Consider the following 24,388-nt stretch of genomic DNA (forward strand, 5'->3'; position numbering starts at 1 on the left):
GGCCATCAAGAAAAGATATGATGCTAGTACAACCATTTTATAGCTTAACCCTCCAGCCCTTTTTTTAGCCTCACACAGTAGACTCTGTTTCAGCAGAGGGAAGGACATCTCACCAATTCTATTTAAAGGGATCATCAGCTACTTTTGGATTAGTTTCTGATTGAGGTCCACTGACTGTTGTTCTGACTATGGACATTTTGTTGGTTTCTAAATTGGTTAGAGTTGCTAAAGTCTGACAGGAAGTAATGTGGCGCATGTTGAATGTTTTTGCACAAACCAATTGTTCCAGACATTGGTACAGTAGTTTGCATTCCCTGTGAACCACAGCCTGATGGAGAGAATAATCGGAGCGAAGTTTCTGGAAGGGGGAGAAGAATGTGGGGGAAAAGCCTTCTCATTAGGCCGTAAACATCCATTGTGTTCAGGAGTGATTCTCCTGCTTGAAACTTCACTTCCCTAAAGGCTTTGTCCGTAATGTTTGCCACTTTCTACACTCACAAGTGCTACAGCAGAGTGGGGTGAGTGGCCTGTGGCTGTGAACTTTTATTGGTTTGGCTCCTTCCAGACTAGAGCAAGTGATATTTGCAATCCAGTTTTCCATCTACCATAACATAGGGTATGTCACTGAAACTTTGTGATCCAAGAGCAGAGAATATACTTCAGTCTCTTTTCAGATCCAGGCAAGTGCTCAGTTCTGCGAAGAGTATGCGTTCCCCATGGTACAGGATGCAATTCACTGCATGAGAATCATTTTGCAGGCACTGCAGGTCAGCCATGAATTGTACCATAAATGAAAGGAATTCCACTCCCTCAACATTTAACGGTTGATCAATAGCACACTTGGTGCAGGTCATGCTCAGTATGCTGGCAGCGACCATGATGCATTCATTCACCAGTGCCCAGCTCCATCTGAGTCACTACAACAATCTAGAGGCTGCTAGCTAATAGGAATTAACTTTTAATGGCATAACGCTCAACTCCAGTGCATAACCTATGTTCATGTGGACAGCACATGTGTTAGGTGAGTTATGCTGCCATACAAAATGTAATCAAGACCATCGGAGTGCTTGAACAACTTCCCTACTTCCTGAAATGTCCCTCGGAGTCCTATAGGTACTCAGCAGCCTGCATATCATCATCTTTGATGGCTGACTGCATACTACATAACATTGTGACTGGTTTATAAGGAGCAGATGAGTAGGAGGGGAGGAAGCAAGCAAAGGAGGAACAGAAAGGGAGAAGATAACCAAATTAGCCCCCACTGACCAAGCTATGCATAATAGAATTCTCTCACTACAATATCAGAAAACTTAATCCCAGTTCCTCATTCAGCAACAGTCCATAGCTCACCTTCTTTCTGCTCCTGGTCATCTGCTTGGCCACAATGAAAAATAAAAGGCATGACAAACTAAATATTCCAGCTCTAAGTTAGAAATCAAACCAAATCAGACATACACATTTCTACTGATTACCCCATATGCTCACTAAGTGACTGCTGTCCTTGTGAATTTGTCATTGTAATGTTCCTACCTAGTCATAGAATCACAGATTCCCTACAGATAGAGGCCTTTTGGCTCATCAAGTCTGTCCTGACCCTCTGAAGAGTTCCACCGTATCCCAGTAACCCCACGTTTACATAGTTAACCCAACTAGCCTGCACACTACAGGGAAACTTAGCAGAGCCAACCCACCTAACCTGTACATTTTTGGGCTGTGGGAGAAACCTGGGGCACCTGGGAAAAACCACACAGAAACAAGGAGAACATGAAAATTTCACACAGACAGACACCCAAGGCTGGAATCGAACCTGAGTCCCTGGCACTGTGAGGCAGCAGTGCTAGCCGCTATGCCATCCTGCAGTGTTTTCCCAGTGACTATGGACATGGCTGATGCGAACTGATGACAACCTTAATCAGATCTAAATGTCTTGACTTGGGAAACTGTTCCATCTCAGCATGGGAGGCAACAGCAAGTATATTGGCTTACTGGTAGTGACGGGAGCATGAGAGATATCATTCAAAGAGCAAACACTAGGTTTGTGCTCCACAGAGACATTGCTGATCTCAAGGATGTTGCCTCAGCATTCCTAGTAATCAATTAGAGGGCATGTTTGTTTGACTGCTGTGACACCGTGCAAACACGTGCTTTACACATGATCCACTTGTGCTTGGTTTGCTTTTATATGAAGGTTCCACCGCATGTCAGTACCAGAACTGATCACTTTGAGAGTAAACCACAGGCCATGTGCTCAATTGAAATTCCAATGATGAAGCACACTGTCTTTGCTATGAAGCCATGTTTCTTCCCCATAAGCTAGCTTCTATTTGCATTACCTTGTTATACAACAGTGAAGGAAGTATGTCAGCAAATGTCAGCAGTGTCTGGGAATATGGCTGTGAGATGTGGCTCTGAGACAAATAGTGAATCCTAAGGATGTGAGCATAAGGTAAAGATTTGAATCTCAAGTTTGAGTTGCGACTGATGAGTAGTGGGTCTGATGCATTGAACAGTAGCTGAGGCTTGTGTTATAGGAGATGGGATTTGAACGTTTAAAGCTGCACTCAGCATCTTGACCATTTGTGAGAGGAACTAAAGTCATTGGATCTGATTGGAACTGGATCTTCCTGTACAATGGAGAAATTAGCTAGCTGTTTACTGAGTCTCTTGTAATCAGTTAAGGTCTTTTCTATTCTTAAATTTAAAATAATGTACAAGTTGATGGAAAAGTTAATAAAAACAAATAAAAGACAATAAACATAAATGAATAATGTAAGTAAATGATTATAATTAATTAAGGGTGGCAGGTCAGGCGATGTGTCAATGTTGGAGTGAGTGGGAGCTCTTGGATACTATTGTGATCTGGGGCAAACCTATCTACAGTAAATGCCTGAAGTTCAAGAGCTCCAGCTCAGCATTTATGAGCTAGAGGCTGAAGTACAGACACAGCACATCAAGGAGGGTAAAAGGTATCGAGGTTTGTTTGTACCGAGAGGCAGTCACATCACTTACGACAGAATCTTCTAATTTGGTCAGTGATCAGGGACAGTTAGGTGTGACTATGAGTGAGGCAGATAAGGAGAGAGCAGGAGTGCAGCACTTTCAGCCTTTGCATTTGTTCAATAGGTGTGAGATTTTCTCAGCCTAGTTTTGATGAAAGTGGAGGCTCCATGGTGGATAAGCAAACTGATGATGGCATGTGGTACCCATTCAAGGAGGGAGAGCAGCAAGGAATGTAGTAGTAGGTGATGTACACTAAGGGGGATTGACACCATTCTCTACATCAAAGAGCAAGAGTCCAGATGGCTGTGCTGCCTGTTAGATACCAAAGTTTATGACATTTGCTCAGGGTGAGAAAGAAACTTGCAGAAGGACCGGAATGATCTAGTAGTCATGGTCCATATTCGAACAAATGACACAGGTAGATTTACAAATGAGGTTCTGCATAGAGTGAATGAACTAATTCTCAATACTAAATTGAAAAGCAGAACTTCAATGATTATGATTTCTGGGTTATTATCTGACTTGTGTGCAAATTGGGATAGCATCCATAAATTTAGTGAGATGAAAATACACGGTTCAAAGACTGGTAGGGGAGAAGTGGGTTTCAGTTCATGGGCCATTAACACTCTGGTGGGGAAACTGGAATTGCACTGTTGAAGCAATCTTGACCTGAACTGTGTTGGGGCCAGTGTTCTGCCAAATCGTAGAACTAGTAACATACAAAGGATTTTAAATTAAATAATGGGGGCAAGGAATAAAATGTGGAAAGGTGCAGTGTATTTAAAAAAATAGAGATAAGGGAGGAAAATAGTAATGGGGAAATGAGAGTGAGAGAATTGCAAGAAGGAGCAGAGAAAAAAAAGACTAAGAATACAACAGCAATAAAGTCGAGATGTTATGAAGATAACAAAAAGATAAAATAAAGGCTCTTAGATTTGCATGGAGCATTCATAATAAAATGACCACGTTGACATTTACATAAATTTGTGTAAATAATACAATCTGACAGCTGCTATTAAAACACAGCTTAAAGATGATAAAGATTGGTTCTTGAGTATTGAGGGGTACATGGCATTCAAGAAAAATTGGAAGCTTTGTAAAGGTGGAGGGAGAGAGTATTTATTCAAGGCTGGCATTCGTGCAACAGCTATGATTACCTTGGTTCAGAATATAGAGATAGTTTGGGGGAGATGAGGAATAATAGGGGAAAGAAGTCCTTCGGAGGAGTGGTCTACAGATCCCCTCACACTAACCACGATGTTGGACAAATATTGGGTGGGGGTTGTAATAAAGGGATGGTAATAATAATGGGCATCTTGAGTTTCACATTTAAACAATCGTTTCATGGATAATGAGTTCATAGAATTCTTTTGAGATAGTTTCTCAGAATAGCACATTTTGGAACCAGCCAGAGAGTGTGATATATTAGACTTAGGATTGTGCAATGTGACAGGATTAGTTAATAGCCTCACCATCAGGTAGCAAGGATCACAATGAGATTTAATTTCACATTCATTTGAAAGGGAGAAGACTGTATCTAAGACTAGCATTTTAAACCTAAACAAGGGCAACAATGTGGGCATGAAAGCTGAGCTAGCTAAGATGAACTGGTAGCTGAAAAATGTGTTGCTGGAAAAGCGTAGCAGGTCAGGCAACATCCAAGGAGCAGGACAATCGATGTTTCAGGCATAAGCCCTTCTTCCCGAAACGTTGATTCTCCTGCTCCTTGAATGCTGCCTGACCTACTGCGCTTTTCCAGCAGCACATTTTTCAGCTCTGATCTCCAGCATCTGCAGTCCTCACTTTCTCCAAGATGAACTGGTATACTAGGCTACGATATAGATCAATAGAGAGACAGTGGCAAATGTTCAAGTGGCTATTTCAGAAAATTCAGAATAAGTATATTCCCATTATAAAGTAAAATTCTAAAGGGGGGACCCATCATTCATGATTAACTAAAGAAGTTGGGGAAAATATTTAACTTAAGTAAAAAGCATTTAACTCTGCAAAGATAAGTGGCAGATCAAATGACGAGTCAGATTATAAAAAATGGCAGAGAATGACCAAAGGGCTAATCAGGAGTTTCTGAAAATGTTCAATCAGACTGGATAGGAGGAAATATAACCCCTCTATTCAAGAAGGGAGGGAGGCAGTGAACAGAAAACTACAGACCAGTCAGATAGATGTCTTTTGTGGGGATATTATTAGAATTGATTGTTAAAGCAATTATAATTATGCTTAGCAAACCTCAAAATGATCAGAAAGAGTCAGCATAGTTTTGTGAAAGGAAAGTCATTTTTAACCAAATTATTAGAGTTCTCTTAATAAGTAGCATAGGCTGTGAATAAAGGGGAGCCTGTAGACATACTATATTTAAATTTCTAAAAGGTATTTGGTAAAAGTGCCACGTAAAGTTATTATGCAAAGATGAGTTGGGGGTAGCATGGATGGAAGTTTGGCTGGCTGGGAGAAAACAGAATATACATAAATATATCTTTGATTAGCAGTCTGAGTGGAGTGCACTAGAGCTTCATGTTTTACAATTTACATCAATGACTTAGATGAGGGAAATGATGGCATGGTAGCTAAATTTTCAGATGACACCAAGATAGGTACAGAATTATTGAGAAAAGGTAGAAGGTATATAATGAAGACAACATAAGGCAGTGATAGACAGATGTAGATAGATCGAATGAGTGGGCAAATTTCTGGTAGGTGGAGTATAATGTTGGAAAATGTGAAGTTGTTTACTTTGGCAGGACAAATGCAAAAGCAGAGTATTACTTAAACAGAGAACAACTGCAGAATTCAAAGGTGCCGAAGGCTTTAGGTGTTGTGGTGCATAGGTCACAAAATGTTAGCATGGAGTGACAGCATGTAATCAGGGAGGCTAATTGAATGCTATTTGTTACACAAGAAATAAAGATGGGGCTGAGGTGATGGCCAATGGTATTATCACTAGCCTTTTAATCCAGTGACTCTGGTGATGTTCTGATGACCCAGGTTCAAATCTGGCCAAGCATCCAAAGTAGGAGAGTGGTGGGTTGATTGGTTCCTGATTTTGGGGGCAGCACAGTGGCTCCATGGTTAGCACTGCTGCGTCACAGCACCAGGAATCTGGGTTCGATTCCCGCCTCGGGTGACCGTCTTTGTGAAGTTTGCATATTCTCCCCGTTTCTGCATAGGTTTTCTCTGGGCGCTCCAGTCTCCTCCCACAATCCATAGGTGTGCAGGTCAGATGAATTGACTATGTTAAATTGCCCATAGTGTTAGGTGCATTAGTCAGGGGTAAATGTAGGGGGGTCGGTTACTCTCAGAGGGTCGGCACTGACTTGTTAGGCCGAATGGATTGTTTCTACACTATAGGGAATCTAATCTAAATAATTCAGTTATACAGGATATTGGTGAGACCATATCTCAAATACCATGTACAGTTTTGTAGTTATTATTTATGGAAGAATGTAAATGTGTTGGAGGTGGTTCAGAGAAGGCTCACATACATACTTGGAATCGGCAGGCAACTTTATGAAAATAGGTTGGACAAGCTGGACTTGTTTCCTTTGGAAATTAGCAGTGGTCACTTAACTGAAGAGTATAAGATCCTGAATGGTCTTGACAAAATGGATCTGGAAAAGGTGTTTCCTGCTCTGAGTCAACCCAGGGTATGGTTTTAGTATTAGGTATTGTTCTTTTAGGGCAGATATGAAGCATTCTTTTTTCTCTCTCCGAGGATTGCGTGACTTTGGAACTCTGCATAAAGAGGTGGTGGAGTCAATGTCTTTGAATGTTTTCACGGTGGAGGCACATAGATTCTTGTAAGGCAGGAAAATCAATGATTATCAGGAGTAGACAGGAGTGTGGAATTTGAAACACAAACAGATCAATTATGACCTTATTGAATGATGGTGTGGGTTCAAGATTAATTTCTGCTCCTATTTCAGATACTCATATGTACATCATTGAATGTTTACAATCCAAGCACCACATCCAACGTCTTTAGGCTATATTGTTGTTCACTGCCAGACCTATCCACCTCTATTGCTTTTCGTAGTTTGTCTGGAGGGTCACCTGATCCACATAGTCCCCTGTCTCCTCCTATCCTTAATCTCTTTCTGCTTTAGTCAAAATCACAAACCAAGGATCATGGTGCAACATCAGAGAACCTTGGAATACATTCTTTGCCCTGTCTTCTTCAGTATTCTTGCTCAAACTTTCTTCTGTCTGTTCCAGCACTTGCTACAGTCAGAATGCACCTTCCCTTCCTTAGGAAGCATGGTAACTTTGTGATACTGATGTCACACAAACATGTGCCCCCTGCTGAAGCATGCAACCACTGCACAACACATTTAGCACTGGATATACACAGCTGGCATGCAAATTTGAAGGCAGCATGAAGTTTACACACTGTATCGCAATCGATGTATATAGGTTAATTGCAATACCTGTCCCCTTTCTCCATGTTATCCGATTTTGAGACCGAAATACCTACAAATATGATTTTCTTCTACATAATAAATTACTTCTTGTAAAGTCATATCACTGAAATTTCACATTTACAAGCTAAAAGTGTACAATGGTTGTTTCATTAATGTGAGCTCCATTAAACCTCTCTGTGAACAGTCTCGATAATTTGGCACACTGCCATAAACCAAGTCTTCAGTGTATTGCTTCTGTCATCTGTAAAGGAGAGATTAATAATACATAAAAATAACACACAGAGATACCCTAGATTAATGAATTGACAAAGGTAAAAGAGACATGGATTCTGTCAGGGAAACTGTCACATATTTAACAACTGTCTGCCAGTGTCTTTTGCCTTACCACCTCTATTCTTGCTCCCTAAAACCTCCATAAAACCTTTCGATTTGACTAAATCTTGGGGGCTGCACTCTTTTTTTCTCTCCACCCTTGCTGTTTCATGTCACTGTACTTTGAGATGTTTTCAGTGCAGAAGGAACACAAGAGAAATGAAAATTGTTTGTCCTTGATGTGCTTGACTTCACAAATGCGAACATTTTAATAAGTGGAATCACGTATGACTTCATACCGAATATTTCATCTGGGCCATTCCAACAGTATTAGGGCTGCATAAGCCAGCTGAACATTAAAGCAGATTCAAAAGGATAATTAAAAATTGTACAATCTTCTCCCACCAAATATTGGTCCTCATTTGCAATGCAAGTTTTGTTCTGCCATTATAGTGGAAATGGAAAAATAATGTGTTGATGTATCCTGATTTCCTAATTGTCAAAACCTTTACTTTCAGCTTTGCTGAGTAATTAATATCAGTTAGTTGTTGCTCAGATGTGTGCCCAAAAATGTGTTCGCGACTTACTATATCTGGACACAGTGTTTATCTGCATTGTTATTGTCAGGAAGTAATTGGTGTCCAGTGGATGAATTAAACTAATTCAATAGTCATTTTGGAATCAGAAGGTTAAAAACTAAAAATGTTTAGCATGAATGTGCTTACCAGGAATACTAGTAGATATTGGCTGCAGAAAATTGGAAAGATGCTACTTCTAAAAGTTAGAACAGAATAAATATTTGTGTAAGTCTGTTTTGGTAGCTGCTTTTTCTGCTATACATTTTAAGAACACGTTATTTTGTCTTTTATTCAGAAAGTAACATTGATGAAACATTGTTTCAAAATGACTTTTCTATCCAACAGGCAAATTGCAAAGCAAATTAAATATCAAAAAATATTAGCAAATTTCTTGTTTACTTCTGGTCTTATAGCTATTTCACCAAAGAATTTGAGAAAAATACATTTTTTGCTGTTTGATGCTTTGCATTAAATTCACACTTTGTTCACTTTGTATTACAAGTTTATTGGTGCTTGTCAACTGGGCTGAGTTACTGTATTTAAAACGAATTCAGGACCTCAGTTCTTGTTGAAATACAATCAAAACAAGGCCATTTTCCAGTTAGTTTTAAAGACATAATTAAGAACACCACTTCGGTTGAGCATAAAGAAAGGCAGGATACAGTTTCCCAGAGCAACTGGGCATTTTTTAATACTCATAGTGTTTGTTACTTCCTTTGCACTGCCTGAGGCAAATAATAGATGCATTAATAAATAACTCTTTTTATAATGGCAAATTAATTTACAGTCAGTTATGAGAAATGCATCAAGAGATTAAATCTGTAATTGAGAGTACAAAGCTAGCAGATAGTAGTGTTCATATTTTAAAGATAGATATTGTTTTAGTGTAGTTTCTTCTTTTGTAGCTTTCTATTAGTTTTTTGCATTTAACACCATGGATAGAAGGTAAAGTAACATTCAGAGTCCTTAAGATGTTTGAAGGCTTTCTAACTGCTGTTTTTGCAATAAATATTCAGGCCTCTGATTAAAATGCACCCTAGCTCAAGTTTGCCACCTGATTAATTTGTTTTCAAATGCTCGTTTGATTACAAACATGATTAATCATGTGCAGTGTACGTAAAAAAAAGGAAGAATGGGAGTAGAAGTAGATTATACAGCTCGACATGTCTGCTATGCCATTTGGTAAGATTTCAGCATGATCAAATATTGCCTCAACTTTCTTACAGGTCACTATAACCTTGGGAATTACCTATAAGTTCAAGACTGTCTATCTCAGCCATGAATATATTCAATGGATACCTGAGTTAGCAGATTCAGCAGATTCATAAACTTCTAAGAGAAGAAATTTCTTGTTTTCTCTAGCTTAGTAAAGAGATCCCTTATTCTGAAAACATGCCCTTTAGCCCTAGATTCTAAATGTGACGAAACATTCACACGGCATTCACTCTCAGAATCTTGCATATTTCAAAAAGGTCACCTCTGCTTCTTCTAAATTCCAATAAGTGTAGTTACAACCTACTCAACCTTACCTCATAAGTAAAACCCCTCTTTCCAGGAATCAATCTAACGCATTGAGCCCAATAAAAGTATAACCCTCCTTAAATAAAGAAACCAAAACTGTATACATGCGTAATCTCTCCAAAGCCCAGTACAGTTCTATTAAATGTTTTTTACTTTTATACACCATACCCTTTGCAATAAAGGTTAACCATCCTGGGGGAAGCATGGTAATGTTATTGGAATAGTAAATCAGAACTCCAGGCAATTGTCCAGGACCATGGGTTTGAATCCTATTATGGCAAGTGGTGAATATTGTATTCAATTATTTTGAAAGCTTTACTAATGGAGACCATGCAGCCTATGGGGGTGACTCCATGTCCATAACAATGAGGTAGACTTGTAAGGCAGTAAATGCTGGCTGAACCCATGACATCCATATCCCATGAATGAATGAAAACAAATAAAATCAATTTTCTTCCTAATTACTAGCTGGACCAGCACATTGACATCTTATATTTCGTACACAAGGACACCCAGATCTCTTGGTATGGAATGTTCTATAGTCTCTGTCCATTTAACTAAGACTTTGTTTTCCTGTTCTTCCTACCAGATTTGATTTTTCCACAGTATAGTCCATCTGCTGGTGTACTGCCCACTCACCTAACCTGTCTATATCCCTTTGGATTCTTTCTGTCTTCAAAACATTTGTCTACAATATCCTCTGTCACTTACTCACACTGTCACACAGTTGTACTCAAAGAGAATTTAAACAATGTTAGATAAAATACAACATAAATCTTTCTCTTCCCTATCCTAGCCACATTTTAACCATTGTGCTGTATTTCACCATTTTTTTTATTTCTGTACTAACTATCTTGTTGTCTATGTTGTCTTTCCTCGGAGAGTGTCAATTTAAGCAGAAAATGTGCTTTGTGCACTGGGTATATTGAAACAGTAAATGTACTAATGTTTGCGCTGCACCTGGCACACACAGCAAATCTTCCCCAAGTAGCAATTCGTGACAAATTACAGTCATTTCTATGCTGTGAGTATGTGCTTATTAAAAATTGTCATGAGACAGTCAAAATTCATTTTACGGGATAGTGCAGTATGTACTGGTAACTTTCCTAAATTAGTAATCCAGAGGTCTGGACTAATAGTTAGGAGGATGTGATTTCACAATCCTGTTGTTGCAGTTTGAGAATTTGATTTCAGTATTTTTTAATTAAGAAATTAAAAAGCATGTATCAGTTAAAGGTACCGTGAAGATGAAGCTATAAATAGCAAGTGCTGGGACTACTCAACAGGTCTGACAGCATCTGTAGAGAAATGAAAAGTGATAATATTTTGAGTCCAATGTGATTCTAAAAACAATTCTGATAATAATGGTCAGAGATACCCGTATCCTGAAAAAAGTACTCATGTTATGCCTCAACCGAGATAGCATACTGGAAATCTAGGCCTGCTATTCCCAGGGCTGATGCAAAAATTAAAGGTTTTAAAAAGTGTGCAGCATTTCCCAATTTACTTGTCTTTTAGTCCCAGTTTGACAGAAAGCATGGACCAGGTCTCTGTACTTAATGAGAATAGCTATTCATTAGAAATAAATAGATTCGAACATCAGATAAATATTATGCCATCATTACATAACTCTTCAAGTTAAAACTTCTCCCGCCCTTAAAACTACACACACATAGACAGACACAGACAGAAAAAAGCATGGCTATTAAGGATGGAGGGAAAGACTAGGAAGGCATTTCAGTCCACAGGTTACCTGAGGTGATTCTTGTTTTGATTGTAATGCTGCTTCTCAACCTTCCTTCTCCCAATACTTTCATTTGGTTGCATGAGGCACAGCATTTCACACTTTAAAGATATTTGACTTATTAATTAAAAGTCGCAGCAACTGGCAAGAGGAATAACTGGTTATCTTCTGGTTTGAGATACTTTTTCTACAGTACAGTAGAAACAGCTTTTTCTCCAATCTTTTCCTACTGTCTTGTTCAAACTCCCAAGCTATTCAGCTATCTGGGAGCCAATCACATAGTAATTGACTGACAGAAGACTTTCATCATTGATAACCAGTCACTAGTCCACAGACTAATCAATTGTTTGTTTCTCGCCAAAGCTCCATTTGTAAACACCTTTTGGCTCCAGCTCATCTGCAAACTAGGCTTTCCATTACAGCTCGAACAAGTATAACAGTAAGCCACGTAAACACTAGTACAATGAGTGTCAGATTCCTTGCTTCTGAAAAAAATGCAGTAATCCTTCATCAATCCTTGTTCTTTAAAACAGTTTTTTCCCCATTTCAATCCACAATCATAATGCAAAAAATAGAGTCTTTGCGGTTAGTTGAAGGAATGGAAAAAAAAAGAGAATTAAGTTCCATTGGTTTGTGTGCAATTTGAATCGTAGTCTACCAGTGAAAGGATAATGTTCTGATGCATTGTTTCATATAGTGCCTAGTCTGCTGTATTACAACAAAAGTTTATACTGTAATCTCCTGAAACAAGAAGCTCATACTTGGAGCAGTTAACCAGAGCATCCAATCCAATCCAATACATTGGTTGCTGCCAAGGTTTCTATCCATGACTTTACTCCCCTTTACTCCCTTGGTGTCAGAAATTTAAATGATGAAGAAAAATTAAGTAAGTTAGACTTATTATTCTCAGAAAAGGAGAAGTCACAAAGGTAATCAAAATGAAATTTTGTAAAAAGAATTAACAAATGTGATTTGAATAAACTCATCATTTGTGGCAAAGCATTCCTGTAAACCTATTGAAGTAAGAAAGTTAAGTGTGAAAAGGAAATGTGAAAGTTTTCACAAAGGGAAATAGAATTTAAAGGAAGTGTGAGTGAAGATTGTCATTTATTATAGGTACAGGTTATAATAGGTCCTTATAATGTAGTAGCCCAATGTCCAGCATCTTGCTGTGAATCTCATCGAGTGACTGCAAAGAAATTTATTTTTGTGCCTAGATGCATTCACAGATCAGTGAGCAGTCCATTTGAAATTTTATCAAGCAGTGAGTAAGAATCTTCCAGAATTAAAAACTTTCCAAATTATGTTTAGAAAACTCTCAAAAATGTGATGTGGAATTTCATCCATCTTTTAGAGTATGTCCTTGCAACAGGCTGAGTTTGCTGTACAGTCCAACTGAAGAGTGAGAAACCTGGCTCCAGAGCTATGAGGAGTCAGGTCAGACTTTTTCTCCAAGATGCTGTCATCTCTGTTGCATTGATGTGCACCCGAAATCTCTTTCTATCAGTGCTGAAATTGTGGTTTTAACTGTCAAATGTCTCTGGAGAAGGAAAGATATTACAAAAACGTCGGATAGAAGTGGATTGAGACCAAACAGAAAGCAATGGGCTAATGATGAAAATTTTTATGTTTTTTTTATCTGAACAGTAATGAAACTTGACAGCATTCAACAAGGTAAAAATGATCACAAGCTGCAAGACATCAGAAAACTTATGAAGCAAACTAAAATAGATAAGAGATTACTTGAAGCTTTCATTCATGAAAATACCAAAAGAGTGCAAGCAGATGATATTCGTTTTAAGGAACCAGAGGTAAAGATATTTCATTACAATAAACCTATTGTTAAGTTACCTGTTTCTGAAACTCTATGGCATTCAATGATTATTTGTCTATCCAGCCAATACTTAGCTTAACAATTTAATTTTTACGGAAGTTAATTTAATGCAATACACAAGAAGACTAGGAATCAGCTGTGCTTGTGAATTCTCATCCTCTGTACCTCCATTTCCTTCTGCGAAAAGATTGGTAATATAACTTTTTAAAATCTTTTAATTTTGAAGATATCAAAAGAAATAAAGTTATAAAGAGAAATATTTTTCATTTAGCATCTCTCGACTCAATAATTGTGAAAACAGGACTGTCAATGTCTTTCATTTTATTGTATGGACTACCATAATGGTGGTAAAAGATGGGCTAAAAATTTGCAATTTCCATCAGCTGATTTTAAGATTTACGACTTTCATGGACTGAAATGATTTCAAAACAGCAAAAGCACTGACTTAAAGTTGGTCGTAGTAATTAACTGCATCAATGTGGATTTCACCAGTTTCAACATTTCCTAACCACCGCCCCACCCCACCCCACCCTCCCACCTTGTCCCAGATCTAACCTTCCAACTCGACACCACCCTCATGACCTGTCCTCCTATCCATCTTCCTTCCCATCTATCTGCTCCACCCTCCTCTCCAACCTATCACCATTACCCCCACCTTCATCTACCTATTGCACTCTTGACTACCTTCCCCCAAGCCCAACACCCTCCCATTTATCTCTCCATCCCCTTGGCTCATGAGCCTCTTTCCTGATGAAGGACTTTTGTCCGAAGCATCAATTCTCCTGCTCCTCAGATGCTGCTTAACCTACTGTGCTTTTCCAGCACCACACTCTCGACTCTCATCTCCAGCATCTGCAGTCCTCACTTTCTCCTTATCTGATCATGAGTTGAGCCAAACTTCATGAAACTATCAATAAACAAAACCTGAGCATAACATTTGTATCAAAAGAGACTGAAACCTCTTATTTTTATTTATGCCTGTATGACAGATTTTACATATTTCAGCTGATAGATTATGGGTTGAATCTTTCCATATTTTGGCTCGATGTTTATTACTGGAAGACACATAGAGAATTTCTCTCAATGGGCCATGATGACTGTTTCCAAGCTATGTACCACTGGTCACCTCATTAATTATACAAACAGGCCATACCGTGCTCTAGCTCATTGAATCATGTGGTCACAGAGGCTGAAGTATTAGCTGCTGCTGGGACCTTCCAGCACAGAGGAGGGACCATAGTTAAATCCCAGTTGTACACCATTCCAAACACTGCAAGTCAGGAACAACCATCCCAAATCTGTTGTTACATCTCATTTCAAAATGAGATGGCCAAGGAAAGGAAGTTTTCCCCTGCCATTTTGACAGTGATCAAGAAGTCCTGCTGTACAGGGTGGTAGAGAGAAGGGCCGTTCTCTTCCCTCAGAAGCACCATTGGAGACATGGTACCAAACTCTAGGCCTCTGGGTCAGTGCCACCTTTACTTACAGAGGAACACACAACAACTAAACCAATGAATTCCTCATCCAGTATTTGAGGTTGAAATTAGGGTTATCGAAGGAGTGCTTTTAAATGTACCAGAATTAACAGGACAATAGATAATGCTCGTCTTCACAATAACATGAAGTTTTAGGACACAATCACGGGTATTTCTCAATAAATTCCTGCCCCACATTTTTGGAAGGCCCTGAAAGCCTTTGAGAGCATGCAGAAGAGGATTACGAGAAAGACAACAGCAATGTTCGTGAGTTATGTGGAGGATTTTCCTTCTCTCTTTAGGATCATGAAGGTTGGGAAGAGATTTAAACAGAAATAGTTAAAATTTTGATGGAGAAAATGAGGAGAACCAGCTCCCATTGATACGAGTGTCAGTGATCAGAGAATACCATTTTTGACACTTGGTAGAGATTAGATAAGTTTTTGTTAAATGATGGAAGTGGTTATAATCTGAGATCCATGGTCTAAAAGATTAGCTGATGCAGTTTCAATAATAACTTGAACAAGAAATTGAAAATATACTTGAATAAGAAGAACTTACAGGCCCACAGGTCAAAAGCAAGTGAGTACATGTGAGCACTTAAAAAAAGCATGGATAGACAGGCTGGATGACCTTCCCATGCAGTGTGATTCCGTAATAATGTGACCTGCAAAGCCTAAAGGGTCTATGATATCAACAAATATGTAACACAACTGAAATAATCTAACATGTTACTTGTTCTTAATAAACTAAAATGACAGAAGATCACTCAGGGATGAGGAAAATAAGCTGTCATGATTTGGAGATGCTGGTGTTGGACTGGGGTGTACAAAGTTAAAAATCACACAACAACAGATTTAATTGGAAGCACTAGCTTTCGGAGTGCTGCTCCTTCAGGTGGCTGTGGAGTATAAGATTGTAAGACATAGAATTTATAGCAAATGTTTACAGTGTGATGTAACTGAAATTATATATTGAAAAAGACCTGCATTATCTGTTCAGTCTGTCATCTGTTAGAATGACCATGTTGGTTTCAGTTCTTTCATATGGAAATCTTTTTTACGAGTTACATTCTCAACTGAACTTTAACAACCGATGTCATGTTGGCCCAGATGTTATATTGAAGGTGTGAGCTTCCCTGTGTGATATTGTGCCACAATGGTCAGACTGATTCTAATCTAAAGAACAGATTTATAGAATCTTACATGGATTCATGCAGTTTTAAGAAAAGTAAAATGTAATTCTGCAAGTACAGATTCACACTACAAACTTATATGTGTATGTATGCATGTGGGTGTGTGTGGGGGTGGGGTGTGGGGTTAGGGGTGTCTGTGAGAGAGTGTGTGCATGTGTGTGAGTGAGATTGTAAAGTGGTATAAGTCTGTGAGAGGATGCATGTATGCATATGGGAGTGTATGTGTGAGCATTTGAGAGAGGGTCTGCGTGAATGTGTGCATCTGTAGGACTGTGTGTGTGTAGGTGTGTGTGTGTAGGAGTTTGTGTGTAGGAGTGTGTGTGTCTGTAGGAGAGTGTGTGTGTGTGGGTCTGTAGGAGAGTGTGTGTGTGTTTAGGAGTGTCTGTAAGTCTGTAGGAGTGTGTGTCTGTAGGACAGTATGTGTGTGTATGTTTAGAAGTCTGTAGGTGTTTGTATGTGCGTAGGAGTGTGTGTGTGTCGGAGTGCGCGCGTGTGTGAACTGTAAAGGATGAAGGTGTGCTAATTTAAGATAATTGGTTTTAAATAATTTTGGAAGTGAAAGTGCACACAAGAGTGATATACCACAATAATTTAAAATAAATTTAAAACTAAAATTTGTATTCTTAAAAATAAACCCAGGTAAATAGTGCCTGTCCTCTGGTGCCCTGCAGCCCAGGTGAAACGTTTCAGACAAAATGACAGAGGCTGAGTTCACAGTTCTTCACTCTTATGTAAATGCCATATTGTGCCTTGGTACAGCTAGGTAACCATTGTTTAAGAAAGGTGCGAAGAATAATGTTGATAACCATAAACCACCCAGAAGGAAAAATAAGTAAAACTTGAGAATGGTGTATTCTGGTCTATCTCATTTTGCATACCTCAAAATAGAGTACCAGTAATACCAGTATGTTCATTTCCAAGTATTGTTTTTTTTTAATTTAGTTGTGTTGTTTGTGGACAAACTCTTGGCAGTAGATTTTAGCTATTTGATTTAACTATTAACTTTTGGCCATTAAATTGAAATTTGCCAGGAGCAGATCAGCCAAATTTCCTTTCTATTCAATTTCCTCCATTTCTGTAGCTTCCTCAGTTTTCCATTTTACACATCATCTACAGATATTCAAAATCATTACTGGTATCAACCAATCGGGACTCCTTAGCTTATGGCAATTAGTTTTCCAATTCTTTTCAGCCTCGGTTATACCCATATTGTGGGCCTTGTGGGATTTCGTACTTTGCATAGAATTCTCAAACTTAAGAAAATGATGTAAGAGCCTGAAGGAGATTTTTTTAAAACAATGCATATGTTGATGTATATTATTCAGTCTGTGTCAAGGTTATTGTTAAACCTTGCATTGCAAGAAGATGTAATCATTTGTATTTTGTTTCCTAACAGTTTCCTACACCTGTAAAAAATGCAAGCGTTCCAAGTTCTAACTTGGGTCAAGTTCTGCTGAAATTTTGGTACTCCATGAAAAGCAAAATGCGTTACGAAAGATCATTACTAGCTGATACAAATGAACAGGTGAGTTTCGATTCATTCTTTAACTGTCCTCCCCTTGTCCCATAAAATTATGGCTCAAAACAGCCAGTGCAATCTCACACCCCTCCTCTTCCTCATTCCTTCTATTTAAACTGAATTGAAATATGATTGTTTGATTACATGACTGATTTTATAGAAAAGCTAATGGTGAAAAATATAATCCTTCAAATATGCTTTAGGAGGCATTGCAAACAATGTAGCATCATTGTAATATGTTCCATGACTTGACAGTAAGGGTACTTACACCCATCACTAGTAGAATGTGATTATACACTATTTAAGTTAGCTCGTGATAAGATGCAAGGTTTTCATAAGTAAGCATGGAAGCAAACACGGAGATACTTTGTTTCCCAAGTTCTTTTAATTGATAGCTCGTTTTAAACTGGATGTTTGATAAGTTCCTAAATTAAAGACAAACATTTTTAACAGCAATGTTGAAATGTGTACAAAGCAATGATTATGAGAAATGCAGTGAGAAATATGGGGGTGAAGCCACCTGGATTAGGAACAGAGAAGCAGGAATAGAACATTTGGTCCCACAAGCTTGCTCTGTCATTCTAAATTTTGGTTGATTGTTTGCCTCAGCGCCAAATTCCCGTGCTATCCCCAAATCTCTTGATTCCATTATTAATTAAAAACCTGTTATGCTCCATCTTAAATGTACTTAATGACTGAGTTTCCATCACTATCCAAGGATTGAGAGGAAGAGAAGTTTATTCTCACCACAGTTCTAAATGGCTTGCCTTTTATTCTGAGACAAGATCATCTTGTTCAAGACCCTGTTGTCAGAAGCAACATTCTTTCTGCATATGCTCTGTCTATCCCTTTAAAAATGTATAAGTTTCTAAGCTATCATCTCTCATTCTCATAAACTTCAGAGATTATGGGCCAGTCTCTTCATCAGGCAATCCATGCATGTCAGGAATCAGTCTGTACCCCCTCTGTGGCAAGTACATCCTTCCTTCAGCAAGTGGACCGAAACTACACACAGTATTCCAGGTGTAGCCTCACTATTGTTTCATACAATTCAAAAACGACATCATTCCTGTTGCTGATTACTATTTTACTAAAAGATCTTGCTACTTGCAAAATAGAGTGAGACAGCTCTACAGCACAGGAAAAGGTCTTTCAGCCTATTGAGTCTATACTGGTCAAAAATTAGTATCTAACCAATCTATCCCATTTTCAGCATTTGGCCCTTAGCCTTATATGCCTTTGCATTGGAAGTGCACAACTATAACTAGTATGAAGGTTTCTGCCTCTACCACTCTTACGGGCAATGAATTCCAGATTTCTAACATCCTCTAAGTGAATAAACATTTTCTTCACATCCCCTCAAATCCTCCTGTCCATTAGTTTAAATCCATGTCACCTGGTCGTTGATTCCCACATCATGGGGAAAGGTTCCTCCCTATTTACTCTGTCTATGCCCTTTATAATTTTATACATCTCAATCATGCACCCCCCCTCCCCCCCTCCCCCCCCTCCCAACCTTGGTCTCCTCTGCTCCAAGGAAAACAACCCCAGTTTATTCAATCTCTCTCAAATCTGTGTGACCCAGGCAGCATCTTAGTACATCATTACCATTGCAAACAATCCCTCCCATAATGTATGTATTGTAATTGCACACATTACTGTAACTGTGGCTAACTAACTTGTACAAAGTGCCAGCATAACCTCTCTGATTTTGAATGTTATGCCTTGGCTAATAAAAGCAAGTATCCCATATGCCTTCTGAAACACTTTATCTATCTATCCTGATATCTTCAGAGATCAAAGGATATGCATACCAAGGTCCCTCTTATCCTCAGTGTTTCCCAGCATCCTATCATTAATTATGTATTTGCTTATCTTGTTTTTTCTCTGCCCAAGTGTATCACCTCACAGTTACCAGGATTGAATTCCATTGATACTGATCAGCCCATCTGACCAGCCTATCTATATCCTCCTGTAATCTAAGACTATCCTTCTCACTGGTTACCATCCCACCAATTTTTGTGCTATCCATGAACTTACTGATCAACCTTCCTCCATTCAAGTCTAAATCATTTATACAAACCAATTGCAATATTGATCCCTGTGAACCCCAATGGACACTGGTTTACAGTTACAAAACCACCCCTTGACCATCACCCTCTGTTTTCTGCCACTCAGCTAAAACTGGATCTAATTAGCCAAATTTCCTTGGATCCCATGGGTTCTTACCTTTGCTATCAGACTTCCATGTAGGTCCTTATCAGAAGCCTCACTGCTGTCCAACAAAACTATGTAGAATACACTGCCCTCATCTATAATCCTTGTCATCTCTGAAAATTCCAATCAAGTTGGTTAGACATGTCCTCCACTTAATAAAACCATGCTGAATGTTGTCAGTTAATCCCTGCCTCTCCAATTGCAGGTTAATTCTGTCCCTCAGAATTGCTTCCAATAGTTTCTCATCACTACTGAGGTTATACTGACTGACCTGTAGTTTCCTGACCCTGTCTCTTGCTCTATTCTTGAATAACGATCCCACGTTTGCCCTCCTCTTGTCCTCTGGCACCTCCCCTGTACCCAGGGAGGCATTGAATATTATGGCCAGGGCCTTGCTATTTCCTCCCTTCCCTCACTCAACAACTTGGAATTAATTTCATCCAGACCTGTAGTGAAGTGGAGCCCTATATTCGGTATCACAATTCAGTGATATTTATTTCACTGAATTGATATCTCTTGTTTATGGCATATTATTTTACATTTTGCACCAATTTGCTCCTTTCCCTCTGATGTTGACCACTCCCCAATATCTCACCCAAGTGCTTATTATTTAAGTGTAAGTATTGACAGTGACTCCTGGAAAACTACCAATACCAACATATTCACTTGAGCTCACTTTTAGCAGAGGTTACTGGAGAACATTGAGGAGCCATGGCCCATTTTCCCTTCCGAAGTCTGGGGCATTTACTTCAATTTAAATATCTTGTTGCCATTTTGACTGCCTTCAGTTAATAAAGTTTGCAGATTTTAACTCCAATTTTAATATAGTTTTCTGATCCTGAATTTCAGACAAAGGTTTCATTTTTCAGCATTTTTTCTGTCTTCTTTGTACTTCTGTGAAGGCAATTTAAAAACAAAGTTCAGTCTGTTACTGTTCTCTTTTTCCCACTGCTCGTATTTGTTCTATTCCATAAAAAGACACAAAAAGGTATCCAAGAAAATCACAAAAAACAATCCAGTAGAATTTGATGCAAGAATATGTGATAATGAGCAATGGAAGTTAGCTTGATAGAAACAATCCTCTTCGTTTGCACCACAGATTTTAAATTATGTTGAACTATAGTCCTTGAAAAGGAACTAGATTTGAAATATGATTATTATACTTCAATAATGAGGCATTTTCTGCCACAGGATGTTGATGAAGCTCAGACTGAATATCAAAGAAGCAATGTACTATCTTCTAAGTCTGCAGAAGAGTAGAGTGAGGATCCTGCTTCTTTACTGATAGCTTCCTTGAACAGTCGCAAATAATATCCAAAATGTCAAAGATGATGGAAAATATGGATGACACCTTTAAGAAAATGATTAAAGACAAGAAGATTCTCAATGACATGGCTGCGCCAAAAATAAATAAAATTATACTTAACATAAAAGGGGTAAATATTTGTCTTGGGTGGTAGCACTAAATAGATATTATTGCGCCACTTGATATTCTATTCCATTGTAGCTAATGTACCTGAACATTGCGAGGAGGTTATAACTGGAAAGATTAGGTATTCGGTTGGGGAGACAATGGTCCAGGCCATAACATCCATTTCATGCTACCTCTTGAAACAAATTTATACCTCCCAAAGTCTTTGTAAAATGAGATATGCAATAAATGAAAATATTTCATCCACAAATCACAATATTGATTAAAGGTACTTTAAGGGAACAAACAAGCATATATTTGGTTCCAATGTATAATGGTGATGACGACTAATCATGCCTGTGATTGAAGAATCAACTCAGCCTTTATTTCTCTCTTTCAAGTGTTCAGTGCTGTCTTTCTAGAGAGGATAAGATGGTAATTTGGTAAGACTTTAGAATGGTGACTAAAAACCCGATCTAATATTAAAAGAATATAACTTGCAAATTTTCCTGGAATCTCCATATGTACTTCTTGCAAGGTATTGGCAAAACATGCTGAAGAAATTAGACATTTTTAGCAATTTATTCTGTCTCACCAAATATTCCAACCCTCCTTTACTGGTGAACCTCGGGTAATTTTAAGCACATGCATCTAAGATGGCACTGACAGAATTCTGCATCAGTTTCTTTTTCAAAATTAGCTTTTAATTTACATACTGGAGCTTTCAACTGGTATTTTATTTGAACTATTCAGTTAGGAAATATGGAAAGGGCTGATTTAAACTTAGAGTTCATCTCCATCCTGTGCAAATACATAGTCCAATTTATTTTCAAGTTGAATATTCTGTTTTCAGCAACAGATGTTTCTGGTGATAATATACTGTTACACTCCTGTGGAATGAAATGTGCTGTGTTTTCTGCTATTGGCAATAGGAACAATTACCTCAGCTGACTACACCTAGTGAAAGTGATCTTTCCTCTAACTGTCACATACAGACAGAAGGCACTATCTTAACTGAGCCTCTGGATAGGGCCATTCATTTCATTCACATTTCTAGAGATGTACATCTCACTGCTTTGAAGAGGAGAAAGTAATGTGGCACCTTCAGCTTCACTGAAAGAATACAGGCAATAGATGTTGTCTATAAAGAGTCCTTGAGAAGCTAATTGAAGAAAAAACTTGATTTGAAATTAAATAAATTCATCTTACCAAAATTTGAACAACAATGCTGGATTTATCTTACTAAAAGAAAGAACTAGTAATATTTTCTCAGAAATGTGTGACAAGAAAAATTGCTACCCACTTCCAACCAGAAATTGAACAACTATGTTAACTGTTTAAAGCCAACTTGGAAATTTAATTGTTCAGTTTATAAATTTTCACTCTCTTCTGTTCAGAGTCTTTGCAAGATTTGAGGTTACTCCTGGCCCTATTGGTATTCAGTGTTTCCTCAGAGATTTAACTGCTAGTATGATCTGAGTGAACAGGATTTACCATGGGCTGGAAACAGAGTGATTCTGTGAGAATAGGTGTCAGTCAGTAATTGTGCCCACTTCTTGCAGCCTACTGTGACATACGTGCTTTGACCAGAAGTAGAGTCCACAAGAGAAAGCACCATTTAATTGTCTGGTCTAAAAAGAAAATATCACTTTTTACAATGTTTATGGTTTGTGAATGGAATATTGAGAATTTTATTAATAAGTGACATTAATGTTTTGGCATAACAACATTTTTTTTCTGTTTTAGGCTTTATTATCATACAGACCTTAAATCTTCACTTTTAATGAATACATAGAATGGAAGCTACCATGTACGCTCAATACAGGAGACTTAAAATAAATTTGAGTCTTAAAATATGAAACAACATAATTTATAAAGACATCTTCAGTTTTGTTTCAGTATGCAGGTTGTGTCAGATCAAGGTTTCTTACTAATACAATAATCTATAATTTAACATTACTGGTGGAAAATTTAACTGTCTTGTTATTAATAAAATGGAGAGCCAAATTCTACTCTGAATTTGATTTATAGAATAATGCTGAAATTGCTTAGCAAAAGTTGGGAATCACATTAGTTACTTCCTCTAATTCATCATTAAGAAACATTTATGTGACTTTTTCTCATGAACATAATCCCTGCTCATTTTTATTAATCATTTCACTGCAGACGTCTTTAGATTGTTATGCCACAATGATTTGATCTTCTCTTCAAGCATTTTGTTAGCCATGTATTTCAATTGCACACCGATGAAAAAAATTGAATAAATGTTTTAAGGAGATATCATAGTGTATGTCATATAATCATCCAGTTTTCTGAGCCTACTTAAATTATATATAGACTCATCTGCTATGAATGTATCATGAATAAAAGTAAAACACTCAGATTTATAAAGTCATTATGAAAAAAATCAATGCCATTCTCGTGTTGAACAAGGGTTCATAGTCCCATTTCTCTATGCGGTGAACATTGGTCTGATATGGATCAAATCAAGAACACTTCCAAGCAACTACAAGAAACCTTCTTCAATGGATAGTCAATAGAGAATTAGTCCCTACCAATCTCACAGACCACATACTGACTCATTTGCAGCACTCTTCTCAAAGTGCACAATGGACACCCAACTAAAAATAGATTAAAAAGATTAGAGGAACAGTGGGACATTGGCAGGTGATAATTTTATATACTTTCACAACTGTATTGCCAGATTGATTCTATATTTATTACTGTTTATTTTTGAAAACAAACTCATTATATTATCAAAATAAATATGTAAGTAGGCTGAGGCTGGGATGTATGTTCCTGCATAGGCTCAGACAAGTTTTACTGAACCTGTCAAAATTTATCCACTGCATTTAGTTCACTGTAACAGAGTTACAAGTGGGGACTGTGTTGGGGAAAGTTAACTTTGGGTGATGGTGTAAATTGGTGATATCAACTCAACCACCGAGTATAAATTTCTCTCATTTGACATTCATGGAAATGAGGAAATGAATATCTGGAGAAAGATATGAAGGGGCACCTCAATTGTTACTGCTTCTTTGATGCCATCAGCAGAAATCAAAACTAATCCGCAATTATTCTATTTTTTTTCCCGTTTGTTACTGTGCAATGTTTTAAAATTCTTCACTTGCAGAAAGTTATTAATG

At 38.0% G+C, this 24,388-nt stretch overlaps 1 protein-coding gene across 1 annotated transcript in view; it reads left to right on the forward strand.

Annotated features, from left to right (window-relative positions):
* The window catches only part of LOC122550661 (PC3-like endoprotease variant B), an 869,748-nt gene extending 846,228 nt beyond the window's left edge, over positions 1 to 23,520 (forward strand). Inside the window, exons 18-20 of the mRNA XM_043691743.1 lie at positions 13,239 to 13,402; positions 17,492 to 17,620; positions 21,023 to 23,520. Coding sequence (XP_043547678.1) covers positions 13,239 to 13,402; positions 17,492 to 17,620; positions 21,023 to 21,091 — 362 coding nt within the window. The 3' untranslated portion in view covers positions 21,092 to 23,520. The remainder of the gene's footprint in view (positions 1 to 13,238; positions 13,403 to 17,491; positions 17,621 to 21,022) is intronic.
* Positions 23,521 to 24,388: the final 868 nt, after the last annotated feature.

The sequence above is a fragment of the Chiloscyllium plagiosum genome, chromosome 6 (assembly GCF_004010195.1).
Source record: "Chiloscyllium plagiosum isolate BGI_BamShark_2017 chromosome 6, ASM401019v2, whole genome shotgun sequence".
NCBI lineage: Eukaryota > Metazoa > Chordata > Chondrichthyes > Orectolobiformes > Hemiscylliidae > Chiloscyllium > Chiloscyllium plagiosum.